At 41.6% G+C, this 25,023-nt stretch overlaps 1 protein-coding gene across 3 annotated transcripts in view; it reads right to left on the bottom strand.

The window, feature by feature from the left end:
• The window catches only part of erap1b (endoplasmic reticulum aminopeptidase 1b), an 82,740-nt gene that overhangs the window by 39,666 nt on the left and 18,051 nt on the right, over nucleotides 1-25,023 (bottom strand). For all 3 annotated transcript variants that reach the window (XM_041186034.1, XM_041186036.1, XM_041186035.1), the window contains 6 exons: nucleotides 22,368-22,488; nucleotides 19,368-19,522; nucleotides 13,605-13,718; nucleotides 6,059-6,190; nucleotides 3,535-3,666; nucleotides 792-875 (listed from right to left, as the gene is read on the bottom strand). In XM_041186034.1, the coding sequence (XP_041041968.1) occupies nucleotides 792-875; nucleotides 3,535-3,666; nucleotides 6,059-6,190; nucleotides 13,605-13,718; nucleotides 19,368-19,522; nucleotides 22,368-22,488 (738 nt within the window). The remainder of the gene's footprint in view (nucleotides 1-791; nucleotides 876-3,534; nucleotides 3,667-6,058; nucleotides 6,191-13,604; nucleotides 13,719-19,367; nucleotides 19,523-22,367; nucleotides 22,489-25,023) is intronic.

Raw genomic sequence — 25,023 nt, 5'->3', positions numbered from 1 at the left:
CTTTCTTAGAGTACAGGAGAAATTGCTGTCTCCTCGCCACAGCGTGTATCAAGCTATACGTGGGGCGGGGTGAAGGGGGAGGGGCGGGGGGGTGGTGATGGGTGAAGGGGGTGTGGCATGTCCTCAAAGTATGCTAATAATCTGATCTTGAATTATTAGCAGGTTGTTTCTGCATTAAGCATGTTGTGGTGCTTCTGTTAAAAAGGCTATGTCTTTACCAAGCACCATGTGCACCAGGATGTATTCCATTAGCAAATGACAATTTATGAATTACAAATTTGGTCATGCTATCTTTCTGCAACATACTAAACTTTTCTAACACTTGGGAGATTGAGACAGCCTTTCATGGTTCTAATTTACATGAAGCAATAACATATCAAAGTTAGCAGCCATATTTAAGCAAAAGGAACCAGGTCCCATCAAAGAGGTATTTCTTTGTGCTATCTTTATTTAATGGTAAATTATTCATGGTGGTGGGTTGACTTTCATCTCAGAAAGATGTGTGATATGCTCCAAGAAACTGCAGAAAACAAATTAATTTGAATGTGAGAGGCTCAATAATGAGGTGCAATAAATGTAGATTAATAAAATACATCAGTTAATACACAGAACATCATTTTTAGAAATAATAGGATAAAATAACATTTCAATTAGATTTTACAGTCAGACATAAAAATCAGACTTTTGAGCAACCAATTATATTTCAAAACTTCAACTTAGATTTCTTGCTGAATGAAAATCATCTGTAAATAACACCAACAATTTGAATTTTTAAAAACATGTTGTCTTACCGAACCAGGAGGTAACTCTGACTTTCTTAAGCAAAATTGTTGCTCATTTAGTCTGCTTCCATGTGTATCACCTGATGGACAAATCTAGAAAAAGAAAATATGGGATTTACTTTTAGGCTATTATTTAAATATGGAGTTATTTAAATTATGGGAAAATTAAATAACCGTAAATATAGCATAACGCTTCTGCTTAAATTCTTGTAAAATGGCAAAACTCTGCTGCCTGTACCCGAATTCACAACAAGTCCCATTTATTCATCCACTGTGCTGACTGATCTGCATTAGTTCCTAGTCCACTGCCTTGATTTTAAAATTCTCATCCTCGTTTTTAAACCCCTCAATGGCCTTGCCCTTCCCTAACTCTGTAACCTCCTCCAACTCAACAATCCTCTGAGAAACCTATATTCCATCAACTCTGGCAGCTTATGCATTGCCCACTTACTTTGCCTGCATCACTAGTAGCTATGTATTTAGTCATCTAGGCCCTAATGCCCAGTGTTCCCTCCCTAAAGCTCTCTGCATTTCCCTCACCTTCTCCTCCTTTAAGACACTGCATAAAAATGTTACTCTTTGACCAAGGTTTTATCACCTGCCTAATATCTCCTCCTTCCAAAGATCAAGTACAATCTCTCTCCTGTGGACCCTATTCCATTTCATATCCTGAGGGGTAGGTTCACAAAAGTACTCACTGATCTCCAATCAAACAGAAGTCCAAATAATTCATCCATGTACTCTTGACATTTCCCTCTCTATAGTCAATCATCAGCTAGCTTTTGTTTGAATTGTTCTTACTTTACAACTGCTCCAATAATCCTGCATTTTGGGAAGAAAGTTTCTTCCAAACTCTGGTCTCACTCAAAGCTGGTTAAGTTCAAGCCTGTGTCCTCTAGTCCTGTGTTCATAATCCAACTCATCTGAAAGCCCTTTAGATACCCAAGATAGGATTCATACTATCTAAAGTGAACTGAATTCATAAAGGGTGAGGGTGGGGAGGGAGCGGTGCCTCTTGCCAGGCTCCTGCTGCCAAGTGGAGGCCCCTCCCCATAGTCTTCCCTCCCAAGTCCACCCTCCCCCATGCCCTGTCCAACATGCCCGACCACTCCGCTTCCACTCACCGGGACCCGTCAGCCTGGCCCCAGCAAGATTCCGGATGTACCTGAATGTCCGGGTCCATCGCTGAATGCCACCTCCATGGCCCACCTGCATTACCAACAGCGGCACCCACTCTTCTTGGTGCTGCCACAGTGCACAGCTGCTGGCCTTCGATAGGCTGGTAACTCTACGAGGTGGACATCCTCCTGGAGATGGATGGAGTCTTGCCTCATACTAATTGAAGGGCCGTCACCAAAAAAATCAAAGCAGGAAGTGCCAACCAAGCAGAGGCCACCTCACCCCTGACATTTATGCTGCAAAGCAAGGATCCCATCTTGGTCATTTGAAGCTCAAATCTCAAAGGCCAGTTGCACGTTGAGTGCCAGCCTGATCCACTGCCTGGTAAATCAGGGCTGAAGCAGGATGAGGCTCTTAATTGGGCAATAGTTGTCCTCTTATGGGCCTTAATTGGGCTATGGGTGGGCAACCAAACCAATGCCTCCCCCAGTGCTCATAAAGTCACAGTGGGGGTGGATGATCAGGTGACAGCACTGCCGCCTCCGATGGTCCAGTACCCTAACTTATGGGTCCTGCCTGCTTTCCCAGCTGCGGATGGCCCATAAAGTTCGGCCGTTTGATTCAGGCTACTTTTTACAGATCTTTTAAAAGGAATTCAGCGATTAGTTAAAATTATTTCACTTCAAAATGAATAGCTAGGGAACTTTGATTATGAATACCTTCAATATAGTTTTACTCAGTAGATTAGCACGTAGCCATTCTAGCTTCAGGATCCAAGCTTTAAATTACCAAGGCTCAGGTACCAAAATTGATCAAATTAAAATTTCCTTTTTGTCATTCTCTCTGGTAGCTAAGGTTTTGTAAAAAATGAGCCTGGTACACGGCACAAAACATTATTCATGACAAACTGACACCAAACCAATCATCTCACTCAAAGGTGTCACATGAAAACAAATAAAGGAAATAAAAAAAATTCCCCTGATCAATGAGGATGAGGTACTCAAATACGAGGCTGTCTCTTCTGTAACTGAAACTAAGGTACATTTTTCAATAAGAAATTTTGCTCTGTTTCTGCCTGTCATTTTGGATAAACATAAAAGTAAATTTAAAATAGATCAACTTGTTCATAGATTGCCAGCACTTCAAATATTTAGCTGTAATATTCCTATCTAGAAGATACCAAGCAAGGAATCTAACTGTTTCCCCACAAAGAGAAAACAAATCAGAAGTCAAGGCACAACTGTGCAATGTAGCTAACAACAGTGGCACTGGCAGATGCTCTGGCAGCAGGCCACTGAGTAACAGTGACTAGTACGTGAAATAAAGTAAGCACATCAAAAAAAATGGCTACGAGTTTGTGAAGTAACTACTTCAAAACTGTTCAAAAATGTATTACAATATTTTGGTGATTTACACCAGTTTATCTCTCCATTACTATTATTTCATTCATCCATTACTAGTTAGCATCCTTGACCAAAGAAAAGTGGCTTACAGGAAGGATCATGAATACCCTCAATAATTTTAGTCAGAGAGTGTGAAGAAGGAGAATAACATAAAAATGTTGACATGAATCATCACTCTACAGGGACTATATTAACAAAAATGATTTTACATATTGAGTACTTGAGCTTACATTAGTCAGACTGTTCCACAAATCCTCATTTTTTGCATTTCCATAACTATGGCGCTGTAGGTACTTAATAATACCCACTTTAAAAACATCTTCTGTCAGATAGTCCATCAGCATGTTCAGAATGCAAGCTCCCTGCAATTCAGACCAGTCAAACATTATACCCATAATCTCTTACATTACAACATTACTGCGTTATCAAAGACAGTGCAGGCCAATTAATTTTACACTCTGCATTTATTGCAAACATATTTATGTCAAGTTGTGGCATTAGCACAGTGTCATCAAGTCCCATTAATTCCTGATCCTATGTAAATCACCAAGTTTAATTAATCATTCATAAATCATTTTTTTTGAATATAAACCAAAACACTTACTTAAAAAATACTGAAAATTTTATTAAGTTCACAAAAGATTTTCATTAAATGGATTGAAACTAGTACAGATTTCATCAAGATGGTATCCATATTGTATTTTACACAGAAGGAAATAATTTGAAGTTAATTTGTACATAATAATCCTAGGTATCTATATGATTATATTTATCATATACTGGTGTGTCAGGAAAGATAAGAGAACAGAATGTACATGTCATAGCCCTGCTCACAAAACATTTCCTTTATCCCAAACTGTGGCTTCCCAACAAATTACTATCACATATCACAAGCTCACCACCAATTACATTCACTCTCAATTTTGTTAATAATCTCTTGTGCAGAACCTTATCAAATACTTTCTGAAAGTACTTATAGGCAACATCTGTATTCATCCACCTTCCTCGTGACCTCTTCAACAAATACAACTAGATTAAGTTTGCATGGCCTATACTTCTCAAATCCATTTCCCATTCTCTTTGGTCAGCTCACACATGTCCATGTGCTCATTCACTCAATTTTTCAGAACAGATTCTAGTAGCTTCCCACAGCTGGTATTAAACTAATTAGTCTCTAGTTTCCTGATTTCTCCCTCCTTACCCCCACCTTCTTAAACATTGCAGAGATCTTTCCATTCCAAAGGGCACATTGCTTGAATCGAGGGAATTCTTGGAAAATTAGAACCAACACACCTGTAATATTATTAATACTCTAGAGTTAAAACCATTAGGGGTTTGGGTTATCTTAATGGCCATTACTTTCTCTGTCGCCAATTTTTTAATCTGCTAAATTCCTCCCTAATCACTACAGAATTCTGAATGAACCTTTGATGAAGTAACTCATTTTCAAATAAATGTGATAAATTATTTAGAAGTCAAGCATCCTCCCACTACATTAAAAATAACAAGTAATAAGCTACACAATGGCTTGGATTTTTGGTGAGTTGGGATGACTCTGGAGGACTTTAAAAATAGTGGGTAGGTCCTGATTCTGAGATTCACATTCCCATTCCCAGGCTGTCCAATTTTCAGGGATGCAGGCTGGTTCAGGTTGCAAGCCCACAACTGACACTCCTGACCTGTCTGGCTTCATGGCAGAGATAGGTATGTCCTACTCCTCCACAATTTTCATGAAGTCGTACCATGTTTTCAATGAGTCGTGGTTCATGGCCCCTCAGAGGTGTTGTGAACCATAGTGCACATGGGGGACCTTTTAAAAGATGGGTTCAAAAGATTCTCCTCATGCCCCTATGCCAAGCTATGCCCCCCAAACACCCCTGCCCCCCCCCTCCCCAATGGCCTCTTGTGCCTCTAATGCCAAGCTATGGCACTTTCTTGCCCACTGACCCACTAGACACAGTGTAGAACCAATGAACCATATAGTGACACTAGCATGTGTGAAAGAAGCTTTAAAAAGTTATTCATTCATTATTTTCCACTATGCTAAAAAAGTCCTTTCACTGCAGATCAATAAAAGTGTCAATCATCCAGACCTTTAAAGTATCAATAACAGAAACTGGACGCACTTGAAACCTCTTAACCTGTGTAAATAAACATTGTGAAATTGACAGCAAAGATTGGAGAGTCAAAGCTGTCAATCAAGAAGTGTTTTCTCTAGGGCTCAGGTGTTTCAAAAGAGCAATGGATGTTTGGCTCTCAGCCAGGCATACATAATGAGGCTTGGCTGAGAGGCCAGAAATCAATAAATTTGATAAAACACTAATGGGACATAATGGGCCATGGGAGTGGGGGCATAGCCTGGCACAGGGGATGAGGTGGCACGGATGGGGCATGGGGAATGAGGCAAGTGCTGGAACGTGCTTGTATTTTATTTTAACTGGGATGAACTCCCACAGCACAATGGCAGGCCTTTAAACCACCAGCTTCAGCACATGGCAGCCCGTGTGTATGCCTCTGACCTCTCTCAGGGATCAGCTGGCCTGACTTCAGCTCACACCCACCCCCATCCCAACAATGAAGATCCCACCCTTGCAGGCACTTTCCCCCAAGGTAGGTGGGCAGTGCCTGGAATTTTCCCAACTCCTGCTCCCCGCCTTGGTGATGGAAATTTAGGCCAATGACTCTGTTTCTGTTTCTTTGCTGAAGTTGCAACTTGGTTGAAAGTGACCATAGGTTAATTTCCCATCTATTTACCTTCTCATAGGAGACATTGTCAAACATTTCTTGGATCTGTGCAGGGTTTTCCACTGGAGTGGATACTGGATGTGAAGAATTGAAGGCATCTACTTCCATTGCACTGAAACACTTATCCAGGAAGAATTCCCTCTGTGAGAAACAAAAAGATTTAGACTTCACTTTTGAAATTTCACATTTGCACTTTACACACAACTTTTCCAAAGCTGTGCAAATGGTAATTAGTCTGTTATTTAAACAAAACTGAACAGTGCCACAGGAGTGGAACAGATTTAGGTTTGGATCCTACGGTTCTTACATCCCCTTTCTCAGGCACTGAGCAGGGTCATTGGCATTTCCTGATTGGAAGAAATAAAATCAGAGGACAAAGTTATACCTGGCTGGTCCCCACTGCTTCTCTCCAGGAATCAGTGACAGATGCGTGGAAGAAGGCCAAACAATCATCCTCTTGCCTACAGAAGTATCAAACCAATAGGACGAAGAAGGGGCCATGACTAAAATGTGCTAACTTTGCCCACTTAACTTTAGTTTAGTGTCTATCACAGTACTACTGCAGCTCTAAATCTTTTATGCTTCGTAACCAATATGATGTTGCAAGTTTTGATATTTACTGGATTTAAAGAAGAATAATTCAAGGTTAACACTGGCTTAGTGGTATCGTTGGCAGTGCATTTCAAATCCGAGTTCTCAGCTATTCAATATTCATGAAAGTACAATAACTTTCTTTGGGATATATGAAGAGTTCTTACATTTGAATTTGGAATCAACTTGAAATTTTAAGACAGAAAAGCAGCCATTTCAAAACTCCAAAGAAAGAGGAAATCAGATTGCAGCTCCCAAGATGAAGTTTCGATTGATGCAGACTCCTGCAGTAATAAGATTATATGTATTTTTTTTAAAAGCATTGCACCTAAATAGAGCTGGGACCAAATTCCTCACATAGAGGTTAATTTGTACTATGGGAAAGAGCTTAACTTAATTTGGCTGGGGGATGGGCACCAGGATAAAGCATTAGAGAGGAGAAACAAGGTGCAGTGGATTGAGAGAGAAGAAAAGCACTGTTGTAAAAAATAGTTCAGGCAGCAAGCACAAGGCAGTCCATGATGGGTTTGAGGGGCATGTACACCGGGTAAATAAGGTTGATGAGGTGTAGGCACAAGTCACCACAAGAGTCCATGATTTTGAGCCAATAACATAGCCCTGGCTTAAAGAAGAGGAGGATTAGGAACAAAAGAACCAAAGCTGACATGAAGGAAAAATTGCTTATGCAGCAAATTGTAATGAATCTGGAGTGCACATCCTGAAAAAGAGGTGAAAGCAGATTCATAGTAACTTTTAAAAGGAATTGAATAAATACATGAAGGGAAAAAAAATTACAAGGCTATGGGAAAAGAGCAGGGCAGTAGCACCAAATGAATAGCTCAATCAAAAGGAATCAGCTTAAACACGGTGGTTCAAATGTCCTTATGAGCTATATTATTCTATGGTTCTATAACGTAATCAGTTACAAAAGGTTAGCTTAACATTTAACATTGCAATCCATTTCTTAGCTGAAAAAACTTGTATGATTATTTAACTGCACTTTATGCATGTTACTATTGGTTCACCTTTTGTAGAATGTATTTTAATAGTTTTAAATTTAAAACAAAGTCCAAAGACATTCTTGTCTTCAGTGCATGAATATAGAGATCCTATGAAGGTATGGATAATTCCAGTGGCTAAAAATTTCTAATAGAATAATTCTTCCATTTATTATGCTGGATCAATGTTGAAATTTCCCCAGCTATCAAGGCTAATGAACACATTCTTTAAGGCTTAACAATTTGGTACTGAACAGTTACATTTATCCAAAATACAGAAGCTGAATAGAATCATGAGCAAATTAGAAAAGACCCAAAATATAAGAGAAAAATAAAAACGTTGTTGAAGGATGTAACTTGTTCAAAGAGTTATTGTGAAAAGAAAGGTGAAACAAATCCCTTATTTTATTTGGAATAATTACCCAATACCCCTGATATACTGTTTGTAATGTACCAACTGAGTTGAGATTGTGCAAAGAATGGAGAATTCCGAGTCATACCAGCCATTTGCACTGCTACAGTTGGAATGGGCGAACGAGTTTTTTTTTATAAATGCACACTGCAATGCACAAACCCAAAGGGTGTAGTTTATGACTGCAGGACATAGTTAGGCTTGTAAAATGGGCAGACAAGTGGAAAATGGAATCTAATGCACAGAAGTGTTAGGAGATATATTTTGGCAAAAGGGATGAGGAGAAGCAATATAAACTTAAAGGCACAATTCTATAAAGTGTGCAGGAACAGAGGGACCCAGGGGTGCATGCGCATTGATCTTTGATTGAGAGAGTTGTTAGCAAAGCTTATGGGATCTTGGTCTTCATAAGTAGAGGCACCGGGTACAAAAGCAGGCAAATTATACTGAAAGTTTATAAAACTCTCATTAAGCCCTAACTACAGTTTTGCATCCAGTTCTGGTCCCCACACATTAGGAAAGATATGAAGATCCTTGAGAGAATGCAGAGAAGATTTACCAGAATGGTGCTGAGGATGGGAGATTTTAGCAACAATGCTAGGTTGGAAAGGGTGGGGTTGTCTTCCTTGAAGCAAAGAAGATTGTGGGGAGATTTGATAGAGGTGTTCAAGATTATGACAGGCTTAGATAAGGTAGACAGGGAAAATCGCTTCCCATCAGCTAATGGCAGATGGACTAGGGATCACAGATTTAAGGTTTTGGGCAATAGATGCAGGGGAATGTGAGGAGGCAAGTGGTAATGACCCAGAACTCGGTGCCATGAGGGTGGCTGAAGTATTATAAGGGACTAAGACCCCACACTGTATATTTTTATAAAATATATATATCTAGATATGCTCATTGCTACTTCTAAAATTTTACAACAGAACAAAGACCTTTAAAATGGCTGAACCTATGTCTGTCTGTGACCCCCAAACAAAAGATGCAACCTGGTAGTTTCAGGAAAACCAGCACCTTGTTATCTCTTAGAGGTCACTAGTGACCATCTGTGTACTGCACAACCCAAATTCAAAGAGAGCTATATAAAGGCCATCAGCTTTTAATAAGCTAAACTGGTCAACAGGAGATGGATTATCTGCTAAGACAAGGGCCCCACAACCTTCCTTTTAATTCTAATGGCTGAGACATTCAACAGTCTTTGGAATCCAGATGATGGATTCATATCTTTCGTCAAAAACCTGGTGGAGAGGTGGGAATTATGTGACATGGGCCATGGCTTGTGGAACAAGTAATATTGCCTTTCTGAACTTCACAGCTCAGTATACTGTTTACCATCTAACTCGAAACCTTACAGGCAAGGAGCTCTGCCCAGGTGGAATACCTGGCCACAATCTACACTGCTTCTGATGGAAATTCTGTGTCATCACCTACAAGACTGATTCATCTCTGCATGCTTATCTCATTGTGTGAAGTCAACAGCATTGGAGAAGTGAATTATTCAGCCCACCGACTTCTGTGAAGGAATACCTCATTGGGCTTTGATTGGTACCTCATGTGAACTAATATTTATTTTCTCTGTGGTATATGCAGTGTAAAATTTTCTTTTTTCAAACCATCTCTTTACTGTCTGAGCATGGAGGCAACATTGCGACCCTGCTTTTGCGTGTGCAAATAAACTAACTCTTTATTAGTTCATCCTATCTCGAGTTTGCTGTGGGTCATTAATAGAAAACTGGGTCACACAAAAACCAAGGGGTTGGGAAATACCCCACCACTTATAAATAGGGAAACAAGTCAAAACACCTTTCTGTTTATGGATGGTGGGAGAAATCAGTGCTGTTTAAAGTAATTACCCCCCTCCTGTCAGTAACATGTATAAACAATCATTTTTTTTAAAAAAGGTAGGAAAGAATGATGATACAGTCAGTTCCATTTAATGAGAAAGCAGTGGATTGGTAATACATGTGAAAAACAGGTAAATCAAATTATCTAGTTTCTCCCAGCTGCAGTTACGTTATGGTTAGCGCAAAGCAGAATCATTTTAATCCACTGCTCATGAAAGCGCAATCATTTATGATGTTAGCAACATCACCAGGAGGCATTAAAATGCTTCCTTTGGATCTGTTTCACTGAAAACCTCAGTGTGCTAACCTGCCCAAAATATGCAATAAAATACAAGGGTATTAGAGTAATTATAAAACAGTAGACTGATCAAAGGATACAGCTTACAGTTTATAGCAATCATTTAAGTCAATCAGATGGATCTCTGGAAGGATCCCATCCTCTGATGCTATAGGTGACCAATACATGTAACTTACTGTACAAAAGAAGAACACAAGAGATAGGAGCAGGACTAGACCATACTTCTCCACCATTCAATATGATCATTGGTGATCTTAGGCTTCAACTCCACTTTCCCACCTGCTTCCCTAATCCTTTGATTCCCTAAGAGACCAAAAATCTGTCTATCCTTACCTTAAATATAGTCAATGACGGAGCATCCACAAACATCAAGGGTAGAGAATTCCAAAGATTCACAACCTTTTGGGTGAAGAAATTTCTCCTCATCTCAGTCCTAAATGATCAATCTCTTATTCTGAAACTGTGCCTCCTTGTTTTAGCTTCCCCAGCCAGCTGAAACAACCTCTCAGTGTCTACCCTGTCAAGACCCAGTCTTTAATGGTATATTCAATGAGAAATGTCTACCTTAATGGATTTTCATCACTTGTCTCAAAGCCTTTGTTCATATGCTAATTATATCAAAATTGTTCCAGCACTAGGGCAGCTTAATTCCTGCAAATGTTAATGTATCTGTTTGACAGACCATGGAATTGATCAAATTGACCTCTCACAAATTTTTCTTTAATAAAGATTCTTTTCTACAAACAATTTATTTTAAAAAAAACTTTTGAGCAAAACCTGTAGAAACTGATGAAAAATGTTTCATCAGTACAACTGACTGAATGATATTCAAGCACATTGGAAGTTAGGTACACTGTATGTGATCAGGCTGTACAATCCTAAAGAGTCTGTTATTGAAGGAGGCTCAACTTCTAAACAACATATTTAATAAAACCAATAAAAGTCACAAAAAGAGTTCAATGGGTCAGTTATTTATACTGAGAGAAAAGTGGACACAAAAATATTAATATGAACATTCCAACAGGAAATTAAGCTGTGCAGTCTACAAATGGCTAGAAATTAGTTAGCTCGATTGTTTTGGGTGCAAGGGCTGCAATTTGTGATCTATGGTGGACAACATACAAACATTGTGTACCAATGTCTTCTGAATGGTTGTAGCATTGGCCCGAGCAGCTCTCACACTGTTGTTAGCTACTGAACATTGTCTGTGGCCCCTGTGCATAACAGCAGGAAAGCCCAGCAGTGTTATTTGCAGACCACATGTTACTGCAAACCTTTTCCTTCTTAAAGGCAGGCTGAATCTTAAAGGAAAGCTGCATTTAACAATATTATAGCAATATAAATTATTGCAAAGTAAACACCAGCGCAGATAAAGGCATCAAAAGTGATAGATATAGAGTTAAAAGCATTAGTGATAAATGTGAGAAAGAGAAATGCCCTGGGTACAAAGGGGGCAGGAGGCCCACAAGGTCTACTCACAGAAGTGAGTGGGAACAGGTGAGCAAGAAGGTGAACTCACAGAGTTTGCACCCGAGACCCTATCAATAGTGCCACAAGAGGTCTAAGTGATCTCACAAGGGTGGTCAGCATCAATGAATGCATGTTCATGTGCTATCTCCTACAACACCAGCTTCTCAATGTACCACATCCCCGTCACTCATCCAGCAGCACTCCCTGCACTAAAGACTCATGCCTAACATCCAAATACTCCACCTCATCAGGCTCACACACTTACCAATGCTGCCGGCCTCACACCCACCTCTCAGTGCCTCCAGCTATTAAGCTTAGGTAGGCAAATCACCCAAACACAGTGCGTCACATCAGCAGACCTACAAGCTCTCCCACAGAATGGAGGCCAAATGCACTGAGTAGCTTGTCAGGTAGGTGGCATCATGTGAAGATGCATTCACTGACCTTGACCAGTCTGAGGTCATACGACTTCTTGTGGCAACACTGCAAGGTCTTTGGGTCCAGACTGAGGGAGTTGATCTCCCATTCCCTTCTGAGGGTGATCCTTGAGGGCTTCCAGGGTCCCTGTGGAACCATAGCATCTCTCCTGCTCACTTGCACTACTTATGCCTCCAGCACTCCATCACTCTGGAATCCTCTGCTCTGGTTCAATTAGCAACAATTCACATTGCAGCAATATTTTTGTGCACTTTCCCTTTAAGGCACAACTTAGCTTTAAGAAAAACAGACTGGTTCTATCACATGATTGGCATACAAGGCTGCCAGGCTCTATCCCCAAATCCAATGTGTGCAGAAGTCACAGGCAGCTTGGAGGAGCAGACGGCATGCAAGAGTGGCAATCCAACACTACAATCATGCATACAAGGTGGTACACAGAAATTGAATTGTGTCCACCAAGATTTGCATCAGCATGGGCATACTACGAGTTGTGAACTCCATGCCCCAAAATCAGGCCAGTTTTTAGACCAATACTTTCCATAAGGTAGGGAAGTTAACATTTCTCCTTTATATCTACAGAGAATGAATCAGTGAATAGGTCCTTGTCTACAGCATGACTTCCAGTCACTATCTTGCTCCAACTATCAAACAGCACATGAATCATGCAACTCAACTGTGTCATACAGAATATATACACCTCCCTCTCAGGGCTTGAACATATCTGAATTACACTAGCTGAATTGAGCAAACAAGAGATATCATCATGTACTTCATTTCAGTATCTTTGACAAACCTGTAGTATAACATTCTGCACAAACTTACCTTATTCTCCCATGTTAAACCTTTTAGCAGCTAAATCAAAGGTGATAGTAGCTAGAATTTGACAAAATACAAAATTTCTACTTATTCTCTGAAACATCTCACTGATTAAACATGAATGGCCATTTCTTATTTTTATGGCACTTCATTTTCACAGTTACACCTCTTTGTGAAAGACACAGTGTTTGGCTAAAAAAAGCACAAGAGCAGGGTGGTAATTTGTTCCTAAGCTTTTAGCTTCTATCATCCACTGGTTAGCTGCTAAAAGATGGAGGAGGGCAGATTAAGGAAATTGAAAATCAAACTTTTGATAAGCAACAAATAAGCAGCTCACATTGGAGTTGCCTCCAAAAATCAGGACCTTGTCACATGTACATGGGAAGTTTGAATCTGTTTGTCACTGTTCACTGGCAGACTACAGTATCACCACCTTGAGAGGTAACACTCCTGCATCTGAATCAATGTAAATATGACTTGCCTATTATCTTTCTGCATTTCCTCAAGCTCCACCAACTGGAATCAATGGTTCAGCTGGTCTTTTCCACCAAAAGTAAATGTGAGATATTTGTTACAAATCATTAAGTACAATTTCTATGAAAGGATAGACTTCACCACTGTGTAACAATGGCCCTTATAAAGACTTGGATTTACTTATATTCTTCAAAAAAAGCTTGTCAATACTTACAACTTGCAGCTCTGGGTGCGTGATGTTAACTGAGATAATTTCCATAAACTTGGCAAATCCTTCATTCAGCCAAAGATCATTCCACCACTCCATGGTTACCAAGTTGCCGAACCACTAAGAGAAATATATTTGCAAATATCATCAGCAACCTGCTGCCTACACAGACAATATTTCCACACTGTCAATCAGTAAGCATACACACCATATTTTGCGAAGAAAAGCTGTATGGTGAGACAGCACATTAGAGTGCCAATATTTAATGCCCCGTCAAGAGACCAAGGATTGAATCCCACTTCTTAGAGTTCCAAATCTGTCACGTGTTGTCAAAATTGTTGTTAAGAGTCTCTTGAGAGTGAGTGAGTGAAATGTCAGAGACAAAGTCATTCCTCTCGGGAGCACCCCCAGTGGCTGATTAAGAGTTGCAATGGTGGAGGCTGAGGGATTGGTTCCACATCTCTCCTCTTTATTACAGGTGGTAAGAAGTCAAAGAGGAGAAGATAAATAAACTCAAAATTGCTTAACAAAACTCACCGTCACGTCAATAAGACAATTCCATTTGGGAGTTTTGTCTCCCCCCTCCAAGGTTCCACAAACCAACTCATTTTCGGTGTCAAGGTGCATTACTCATGCACAGCAGACTCCTGTGACCAAGAGTGACATCAAAGAATCTCCAGCTTCAGGGACACTACTCAGGCATAAAATGCAGTGAAGGTCCTTAAAGAACGGAAGACAGCTGAAACTGCAGCGCGGAGAGTGGTGGCGACTTCATTTTAAAAAGAGCGAGGAGACTTCATTTTAAAAAGAGTGCGGAGAGCGAGGAGACGTCATTTTAAAAAAGAGCATGGGGAATGCCAGAGACTTCATTTTTAAAAGAGCACGGAGAGTGAGGAGACTTCATTTTAAAAAGAGTGTGGAGAGCAGACAGACTTCATTTTAAAAAGAGCACAGAGAAGAACCAGACTTTAAGTTAAAAAAGAGCGTGGAGAGTGGTGGAGACTTCATTTAAAAAGAGCACGGAGAGCAGGGAGACTTCATTTTAAGAAGGGTGTGGAGAGTGGTGGAGATTTCATTTAAAAAGAACGCGGAGAGTGGCAGAGACGTCATTTTAAAAAGAGCGTGGAGAGTGGCAGAGACTTCATTTAAAAAGAACGTGGAGAGTGGTGGGCACTTCATTTTAAAAAGAGTGCAGAAGTAGCAGAGACTTCATTTTAAAAAGACTGTGGAGAGTGAGGAGTCTTCAGTTTAAAAAGAGCGTGGAGGGTCATGGAGACTTCATTTTAAAAAGAGCGAGACTTCATAAAGAATGCGAGAGGGAGAGAGCAGCGAGACTTAATAAATAACGTGAGAGGGAAAGAGCAGTGAGACTTCATAAAGTGCACAAGGAGAGAGAACAGCAAGAGGCGCAAATGGGAGAGAGAAGTGAGACATCATAAACAATGTAAGAGGGAGAGAGCAGTCACACTTCATAAAGAGCATGAGAAGGAGAGGAGATGATAGGTGAGTGACAGGTGAGTAAACACTTTATATAAGTTTAAGGTATGTCAGTGCAGTTCGGCCATGTGGAATGTGCATCTTGTGGGATGTGGAACGTCGTGAAGGCACAAAGTGCGCTCGATGACAACATCTGCAGGAAATGTTACCAGCTGCAGAAACTTGAGCTCCGGGTTGCTGAACTTGAGCGGTGGTTGGAGAAGGGCGAGAGTTCCTGAAACACGTTCAAGGTGATTTTCTGCAGCAGTGTGTTTCCGGTCCAACGAGAGGGCAGACACTGTTGGACTTGGTTCTGGGGAATGAGTTGGCCCAAGTGGATCAGATAACAGTGGGAGAATATTTAGGAGAGAGTGACCATTGTATCATAAGGTTTAGGTTGGCCATGGAGAAGGACAAGGAGCAATCCAGAACAGGGATAATAAATTGGGGGAAAGCCAACTTGGATGAGGTGAGACTGCATCTGAAACAAGTGAATTGGAATCAAATGTTGGCGGGAAAGATGGTGGCTGAACAATGGGCTACCTTCAAAAAGATAGTATTGCAAGCAACGTCAAGGTTTATTCCCTTGAAGGGGAAAGGTAGGACAAATAAATCCAGAACACCCTGAATGACGAGAGAAATAGAGGTGAAGATGAAAAGGAAGAAGTACGCTTATGATAAATGTCAGGTAGAAAATACAATGGAGAATCGGGCTGAATATAGAAGGACCAGAGGGGAAGTGAAAAAACTAATCAGAAAAGCATGGAGGGATCATGAAAAGAGACTAGCAGTTAACATAAAAGGGAATCCCAAGGTCTTCTATAAGCATGAAAATAATAAATGAGTGGCAGAAGAAAGGGTAGGGCCAATCAGGGATAAAAGAGGAGACTTGCATGTGGAGGCAGGAGAAGGAGCGGAGTTATTAAACGAGTACTTTGCATCTTACAAAGGAAGAGGATGCTACCCAGACCGAGGTGAGAGAGGAGGTAACTGGTACACTCAAGGAATTTACAATTGAGAAGGAGGAGGTGTTAGAAAGGCAATCTTTACTTAAAATAGATAAGGTACCAGGATCGGATGAGATACATCCTGAGGGAGGTGAAAGTGGAAATTTCAGAGATACGGGTGATAATCTTCCAGTCTTCCTTCGACACAGGGATGGTGCCAGAAGACCGGAGAATTGCAAATGTCACACCCTTGTTCAAAAAGGGGTGCAAGGATAATGCCAGCAACTCCAGACCTGTCAGTTTGACTTCAGTGGTAGGGAAACTTTTGGAAACTATAATTCACGACAAAATCAATAGTCACTTAGACAGGTGTGGGATAATTAAGGAAAACCAACATGGACTCATTAATGGAAAATCATGTTTAACTAACTGGCTGGAGTTTTTCTGAGTAGGTAACAGATAAGGCTGATAAGGGCAATGCCATTGATGTGGTGTATATGGGTTTTCAAAAGGCATTTGATACAGTGCCACACAATAGACTTGTGAGCAAAATTCTAGCTCATGGAATAAAAAGGAAAGTAAGCACTTGGATAAGAAATTGGCTGAGTAACAGGAAATAGGGAGTAGTGATAAATGGTTAATAAGAACAGAAAATGCTGGTAAAACTCAGCAGGTCTGACAGCATCTGTGGAGAGGGAAACAGAGTTAACGTTTCAAGTCCATATGACTCCTCTTGAGAGATAAAGAGAAGTAGAAATGTGATGAAACTTATACTGTTTAAGTGAGATGGAGCAGGTGAAGCTGGATAGAAGGCCAGCGATAGGTGGAGGCTAAGAAGAGATTGACAAAGATGTCATGGACACAAGACAAAGGGAGTGTTAATGGTGGTGGTAAGGGCTAAACAAGGTGCTAATAGTGGCATAAAGGTAAGAAAGCAGAGAGTGTGAATAGCAGAACAACATGGAACAAGTAACAAATAGCCCTTGTGAGGTGTGGGGAGGGGGCAGTGGTTGGAGAAAAAGGATAGAAAAATGGATAAGGGGATAAAAAAGGGGATAAAACAATGAGTAAATGAATGCAAATAAAAATAAGTAAATAATTAAAAAATAAAAATATATTTTATAAAAGGAATTAAAAAGGGGTGAAGAGAGAGGAGAGAGTTCATGGTCTGAAGTTGTGAACTTAATGTTAAATCCAGAAGGTTGTAAAGTACCAAATCGGAAGATAAGGTGCTGTTCCAACAGTTTGCGTTGGGCTTCACTGGAACACTACAGCAGGCCACGGTCGGACATGTGGCCATGAGAGCAGGGTGGAGTGTTGAAATGGCAAGCGACAGGAAGGTCTGGGCCATGCTTGCGGACAGACCAAAGGTGTTCTGCAAAGCAGTCACCTAATCTGCGTTTGGTCTCCCCAACATAGAAGAGACCACATTGGGAGCAGCGATTACAGTAGACCAAACTGAAGGAGGTGCAAATGAAGTGCTGCTTCATCTGAAGGAGGAATGTTTGTTCCCTTGTTTGGGCCTGCTGCAATGTTCCAGTGAAGCCCAATACAAACTGTTGGAACAGCACCTCAGCTTCCGATTAGGCACTTTACAGCCTTCCGGACTTAACAATGAGTCCAACAAGTTGCAGACCATGAACCCTCTCTTCTATCTTCACCCCTTTTTTAATCCCCCTTTTTCTAAATTTTATTTTTATTTTTTATCCACTTATTTTCATTTTTATTATTTTACTCATTGTTTTATCTCCTTATCACTTTTTCTATCCTTTAAATTTCTATAAATTTCATCACATTTCTACTTCTCTTTAACTCTGAAGAAGAGCCACAAGGACGCGAAATGCTAACTCTGTTTCTCTCTCCACAGATGCTGTCAGACCTGCTGAGTTTTTCAGGCATTTTCTGTTTCTTTTCAGATTTCCAGCATCCGCAGTATTTTGCTTTTTTCTTAGTGATAAATGGTTGTTCTTCAGATTGGAGGAAGATGTGTAGTGGAGTTCCCCAGGGGTCAGTGTAGGAACCCTTGCTCTTCTAGATATATATTAATGACCTAGGCTGTGGTGTGCAGGGCATAATTTAAAAATTTGCGGGTCACACAAAGATTGGAAACATTGTCAACTATGATAAGGATAGTCTTGAACTTCAAAAGGGCATAGACATATTGGTAGATTGGACAAATGGCAGATGAAGTTCAACGCAGAGAAGTGTGAGGTGATTTATTTGGGAAGGAAGAATTTGGAGAGACAGTATAAAATAAAGGGAGAAACTCTAAAGGAGGTGCTGGAACAAAGGGACCTCGGTGTATATAAGTTGCTGAAGGTGGCAATACATGTTGAGAGTGTGGATAATAAAGCATATGGTGCCTTAGGCTTTATTAATAGGGGCACTGAGTGCAAGAGTAAGAAAGTCATGTTAAACTTGTACAAGGCATGAGTTAGTCCTCATCTGGAGTACTGTATCCTGTTCTAGGTGTCATACTTGAGGAATGATCTGAAGGCATTGGAGACAGTACAGAGGAGATTCACAGGAATGATTCCAGGGATAAACAACTGCAGCTATGAGGATAGATTGGAGAGGTTGGGTCTGTTTTCCTTGGAGAAATAAAAGCCGGGGTATTCAATATCCTGAGGGGTATGGACAGGGAAAATAGTGAGAAACTGTTCCCACTCAAGAAAGCATCAAGAACTAGGAGGCACAGATTCAAAATAATGGGCAAAGGAAGTAGAAGTGATGTAAGGAAAATTTTTTTCACCAAGAGGGTAGTTGGAGTCTGGAATGAACTTCCTGACGGGGTGATGGAAGCAGGTTCGATCAAGGTATTCAAAAGGGAATTGGATTGCTATCTGAAAAGAAAGAATGTGCAAAGTTACGGGGATAAGGCAGGGGAGTGGGATTAGGTACAATGTTCTTTCAGCAAGCCAGTGCAGACTTGATGGGCTGAATGGTCTCCTTCTGCACAGTAAGGATCCTGTGATTCTGTGTAGTACAGATGATTGAGCAGGAGCAACATTGAAGATTGGGGAGGCCTCCATTAGGCCTAATCCTGCAGATTGGAGTATTACCACAGCTATCCTAGGCCTATCATCACCCTCCAGTAGACAGTCCTGAATAACAGCATTAAGAAAGGTGATTGGGAGGGAAATGAAACAGGAGGCCACACAATCTTACACTCATGTTGGGGAGTGTGGAAGCAAAATAGGCCTAGCAGCCGGGGGGCTGCAACATGTATCTGCAGTCATTTTCCTGCCATTTCCATTTCCAAGTTGGAAGTAGAAGCAAGTTCAACCTGATAAATCTTTAGTTTTCAATTAAGCTTACAAACTATTAACCTACTGTTATTCGTTACCTGGTGAGCTAGTTCATGTGCTATGATCATGGTGATCCCAAGTTTATCAGAAGCTGAAGAGATTTCTGGGTTGTAAAGCAGGGCTGATTCTCTATAGGTGGTTAGACCCCAGTTCTCCATCGCCCCAGACTGAAAATCAGGGATCGCAGCCAAATCTGAAAGCACATCAACAGCATTAAAGAAAGAAAATAGCACAAGCAGACATAAAGTGTGCCTGAACATGAAAGAAAGTTTAACAAGTATAATCAACTTGAACTCATTTAATTAATTTTGAAACTGCGTCCATATACACCCAAGTTGTGGCACCTCTTGACAGCATTTATCACAAATGTGTGATATCAATGTGTCTGAATATTATTCCTTCAAATGTAATTGAGCTGCATTTGTATTTCTTTTTACAATGACCCAGATTTCATGATGGTGAAACTGTCAACATTAGCTATCATTACTCCTCTTAAACAGACAGCAACTTCTGGGCGAGAATGTTTAGCTCATCGGGTGGGCACATGCCCGAACCAACTGAATGTAAAATGACATGCGATGACGTTGGGCGAGGGTCCCAATGTCATCACACACACACGCGACATTTCAGTCGGCAGACATGCACCAGAGTCAGCAGCATGCCCGCCGGCAATTAAAAGGCCTATTAAGGCCATTAAAAAGGGAACTGAAACAAATTTTTTGCCGCCCGTCCAAACTTATGGTTGGCGGGCCGGTGAAAAGGCCAAGCGGCCTTTATATTTTTTAGGAAAACTCATCCACGAGCAGGATGAGGTTTCCAACAGCAAAATAAAAAAAAATGTTTTGATGTTTTAAACTGTTCATTTCCCTGAGGCAGCTCTGTGCCTCAGGAGATTTTCAAGCATGCACCCGCGCGCATGCGCAAAGTTTGCTCTCAACCCCTTCTCCCCCCACCACAGGCCCACCAGCTGGAAATCGCGGTCCGGCCCCGATTGTGGCAGGCGGTCGGCTTCCCAACCTCCCCCACCGAACCCGCCTGACGAGGGAAAAATCCTCCCTCTGGAGTCTGCACGTGCACAGGTGAGCAAGAAAATCCAGAAGCAGTCAGTTATTCTACTTTTCCACATAAGGCAATCAAATAGAAATCACTGAATGGTTGAAAACTTGCTCTTTTACAAAATTCCCCTAGCAATAAAACCTTTGGAAATATTACATCTTGATGACTGAGTGTAACTAGATTTTTAATGGCATACTAATTTTATAATTACTGCTGCAAACCTCTCGAGCCCTGAAAAAATAATTTATAAATTTGTGGAATGTCAAACTGCCCTATCAGGGTAAAAAAAAGTCTACATATTAAATATTTTTAAAAGGTTTTTTATGATATTATGATATTCTACCTTAATCCCATGTATATGACCCAACAATTCATATTGCTTGCTATGAAATGAATTAGAAGTGAGAGATAATCAGTGCATTTTATTTCCTGGTTTTATGCCTGTGAAAATATTTAAACTTGACTGGTGCCTTTTCCTACTTAATGACATAACTGTTGCTGGATGCCTGCAAATCCCCTCAACTTGATGCCAGATTTAAACATCAGGAAAGGAGACAGCCATGCCAATAGGACTGTTATATCCTTGTGGGCAGCTTTCTTTCCACTTATTTGGAGGAAAGTGTAACTGGGCTAATTAGTAAGTGGCAAGTAAAATTCGTGCCACACAAGTGTCAGACAATGACCATCACCAACAAAAGAGAATCTAAATACCTCCCCTTGATATTCAATGCATTACGGTCACTGAACCCGCACTATCAACATCCTGGGAGTCACCATTGACTAGAAACTGAACTGGACTAGCCAGATAAATACTATGGCTGCAAGAGCAGGTCAGAAGCTGGGAATTCTGTGGTGAGTAGTTCACCCCCTAACTCCCCAAAACCTGTCCTGCAACTATAAGGCATAAGTCAGGAGTGTGATGGAATACTCCCCACTTGCCTGGTTGAGTGCAGCTCCAACAACACTCAAGAAGCTCAACACCATCCAGGATGAAGCAGCCTGCTTGACTGGCACCCCATCCACAAACATTCACTCCCTCCACCACCAATGCACAGTGGCAGCAGTGTGTACCATCTACAAGATGCACTGTGGCAACTCACCAAGGGTCCTTCCAAACCCGTGACCTGTAAGACCTAGAAAGACAAGGGCAGCAAATACATGGAAACAAGTTCCCCACCAAGCCACACATCATCCTGACTTGGAACTATATTGCCGTTCCTTCACTGTCACTGGGTCGAAATCCTGCAGCTCCCTCCCTAACAGAACTGTGGCTGTACCTACGCCACAGGGACTGCAGCGGTTCAAGAAAATTACATAGATATTTTGAACGGAAATCTTATATGTGTAGACATATGGTAAAAACTGTCTGCTTGCACTTTATAAGACCCCACATGTCTAGAATTCTGAAGTATGACTCCTAAATTCAAAGTAATTTATGTCTTCATCATTGCCACCTTTCATATGACCAGATTCCTTTGTGTCTCCATTAAGACCAGTAGTAGACTAATAAACAGGTAACCAAAACCCATGAGGTCATGTACACAACTCCACTTCAAATGAAATCCAAAACTACCTACTATCAGCAAAGTTATGACTGTTATAGCAAGCTGCAAAATGAAGCACTACTGCAGCCACTGCGATGAAAGGAGCATTGTTCAGTGAAAAACAGAAGCATACCATGCCACAGATCATCTTTGCCACACAAATGAAGCAGTTGAAAAACCTACAAGGATTTTATAAGGGGTTTCATTTTCATTGTGTTACTTTTAGTGCACTGGTTAAGGAATTTGCACTAAATTCCGCCTATGACTTTTAAAACGCAATAATTAGTCCATTAAAGTAAGCAGGTTAACAATGATGCTATAAAAGAATTTTACGTGACACACAAGCCAATGCCTTAAAAAATAGCACGGGGGAAATTAAAGTACAAAGAAAAAATAATAGAAAAATAAAATTACATGTATTATGCTGTTTTGATTTACCTTGTTTTGGCAATGGGTATGGAATATTAAAATAGTCTTCATAAAAGTCTAGGAGTCTTTCTGCAGCATCAAGTGCAAATGAAGTCTGATTGATCTTGTCTGGGACAGAATACACAGAGATCTATCAGAGAGAAAAAAGCTTAAATCAGTGTTTCCTGACACATGGTTGCAAGTTAGTCAATATTGTATAACACAACCAATAACTTGCATTTATATAGCACTTTCAATGTAGCAAAATAACCCAAGGTGCTTTTGTAAAGAAGCAAGAAGGAAATCAATTATTGATTTCAATAAAACACAGAAGTAGCCAAAATTATTTCACAGATCATCAGGAAATAGCTACCTAGCAACTAGCTCATGTTGCTTTGCAAATAATGCCAATATGCAGTTAACCGTTTAAAGTTAGCTGTTCAAATCATTCAAGATATCTTATCTTAAATATGAAAAATTGAAGTTCAGTAAAAAGCTCCAGTCTAGAGATCAAGCAATACAGCTCAACTCCTAACCAGGAGCACAAGTTCAAATTGTACGATAAATCAAACAAACTCGTTCATCACAGCTGGGTAGGCTACAAGGAAGCCTGACAAAAGCAAGGGGTGAATTTGGGATGGTCAGGGGAAGAGGGTTTTTCGCTAGCAGCTCATTGCAAAAGTTGGCTGCAAACCAACTTTAAAAACCGATAATACGCTGCCGGCAGCCTGAACATGCAGAGAGTGGGGTTTCTGCCCCTCAGTCTGATTGGCCATCGACCCTAGCAGCTCTGGCAGTGCCAGAATTCAGCAGTGGGTGTTGCTGGGAATGCAAGGAGGCCCACACAGCAGAGAGCAATGGATCCCAGGGGACCCAGGCTCAGGTAACACCGGGACTTTTGGATGGGGAGGAATCAGGCACCCTGGGGAGGGCAGGCGCAAGGGGAAGAGTGGGTGGGTTTTGAAGGCCAGGCAGGGAAACACAAGGAGCAGGTGTCATTTTGTGGGGGAGGGGTGCCCCTGATGCAAACCAGGCACTCCTCCGAAAGATTTACTGCCCTTGCTTCCTGCTTTGTCACCTCAGGTGGAGAAAAAAGCACACTCCCCACTCTCGCCCGTCTGCTCACATCAACAGCATTATTATAGCATGGGCAGAGTAGTATTCAGGTCAATTGGATTGTTAACAAGCTCAATGGGTTATTAATGATTTTTTTCAAAATGTTGGGTGGGCTGCCAATTTCTGCTCCCATGCTCCCGTCCGCCTACCATATCACGAGAAACCAGTATGGTGAACTTAGGTTCACGACCCAACGTCATCATGCTGGATTTAACGTGTGCATGGAAAGACAGCAGTACCAATTGCAAACGTAAAATATCAACCCAATTAAGATGTTACACCTTGGTGGAATTAGAAAACAAATGGGCAAATCCAATAGGTGCCATCTGAATCACACTTTCCAATCTCAGGCTGACATTTGATAACATTCCCAGTTAAACATGCTTGCCTGATTACTTCATACTCCTGGTCAGAGAAGGATGTACATGATGCATGCAGACAAATAGTTCTAAAAGGAACTTTATTGTGCTTGTAATAAAATCCTTTTATCAAAGATATCAACCCCCAGGTCCACCGGTGGCGGTGAGGCTGGGGTGCCACGAGGAGGTATGTTTGGTGAGCATTCAGATCACCGTGTGTGTCACAGAAGCCATGGCACTGCTGAATGCTCCGTGACTGAAGTTAGCAACATGGGTTTACCCTTGAAACAAATCATTAGCGCATAATGATCTGAGGGAGCAGCATGCAAGTTGACATTGTCTGCACTGTAACTAATCAAATGTCCATTTTCTTCCTTTCAGCATCACCAGAGCAGGACCGGGAGGAGGAGGCAGAGGGCCCACCTCTCACCCCTGAAGCCCCCGAGCAAATCCACTCATTAGCAATACACCATCTCTGCCAGGCAGGCACCAGTGCAGATACTAGCACCTTGGTGGGAATTAGACGTTCGGTTAGTGTCCCAGGGCACGGCAGTGAGGGCACTTCACATTCGCTTAAAGTTCGGGCAGAGACAAAGAGTGCCCAGGGTGCCGGCAGTCGGAGGACTGCTGGGGACCAGGTACTCGCTCGGTCGGTGGCTGATCATGTGCCTCTGGAGTCGTCCGTGAGGCAGGGAACGCTGGAAGTGCAGCAGGGTACGCGGAACGATTTAGCGGAGATACCTGAGGCTATGCGTGGCAAGTTGCCCATGCTGGAGGAGTCCACGCGGAGCATCACCGATGCAATGAGCCTCATGGCTGAGCACTATGCTTCCTCAATGGGAAGAGTGACGACTCTCGTGTACAGGCACCTCCAGGAGAACAATCAGGTCCTCCTGGGGTTGCGCTCGGACCTGCAAACCCTCACAGCGGCATTTGCCACAGCTGGTCAGTGCCAGTGTGGGAGATTGTCTGGGCACCAAGTATCCCAGCTTGATGCCCATCCATCTACAGTGAGCAGGGAGGTCCGAAGCGACCTCACATCAGCGCAACAGCTACCTGTTGTCTCTGCAGGCTCCTCTCAGGGCGCTCTGGGTGAGGGCAGCAGCTCCTCTGCCCCTCTGCCAGTGACCATGGCATCCGATGAGGCTGCGGCGACTGGGGAGAAGCCAGCTGTGGAACGCCCTCTCAGGCGGCGACATCAAATGCTCTGT

Source organism: Carcharodon carcharias, chromosome 4 (genome assembly GCF_017639515.1).
Source record: "Carcharodon carcharias isolate sCarCar2 chromosome 4, sCarCar2.pri, whole genome shotgun sequence".
NCBI lineage: Eukaryota > Metazoa > Chordata > Chondrichthyes > Lamniformes > Lamnidae > Carcharodon > Carcharodon carcharias.
The sequence above is the reverse complement of the archived record's forward strand: the minus strand, read 5'-3'. Positions and strand labels throughout refer to the sequence as shown.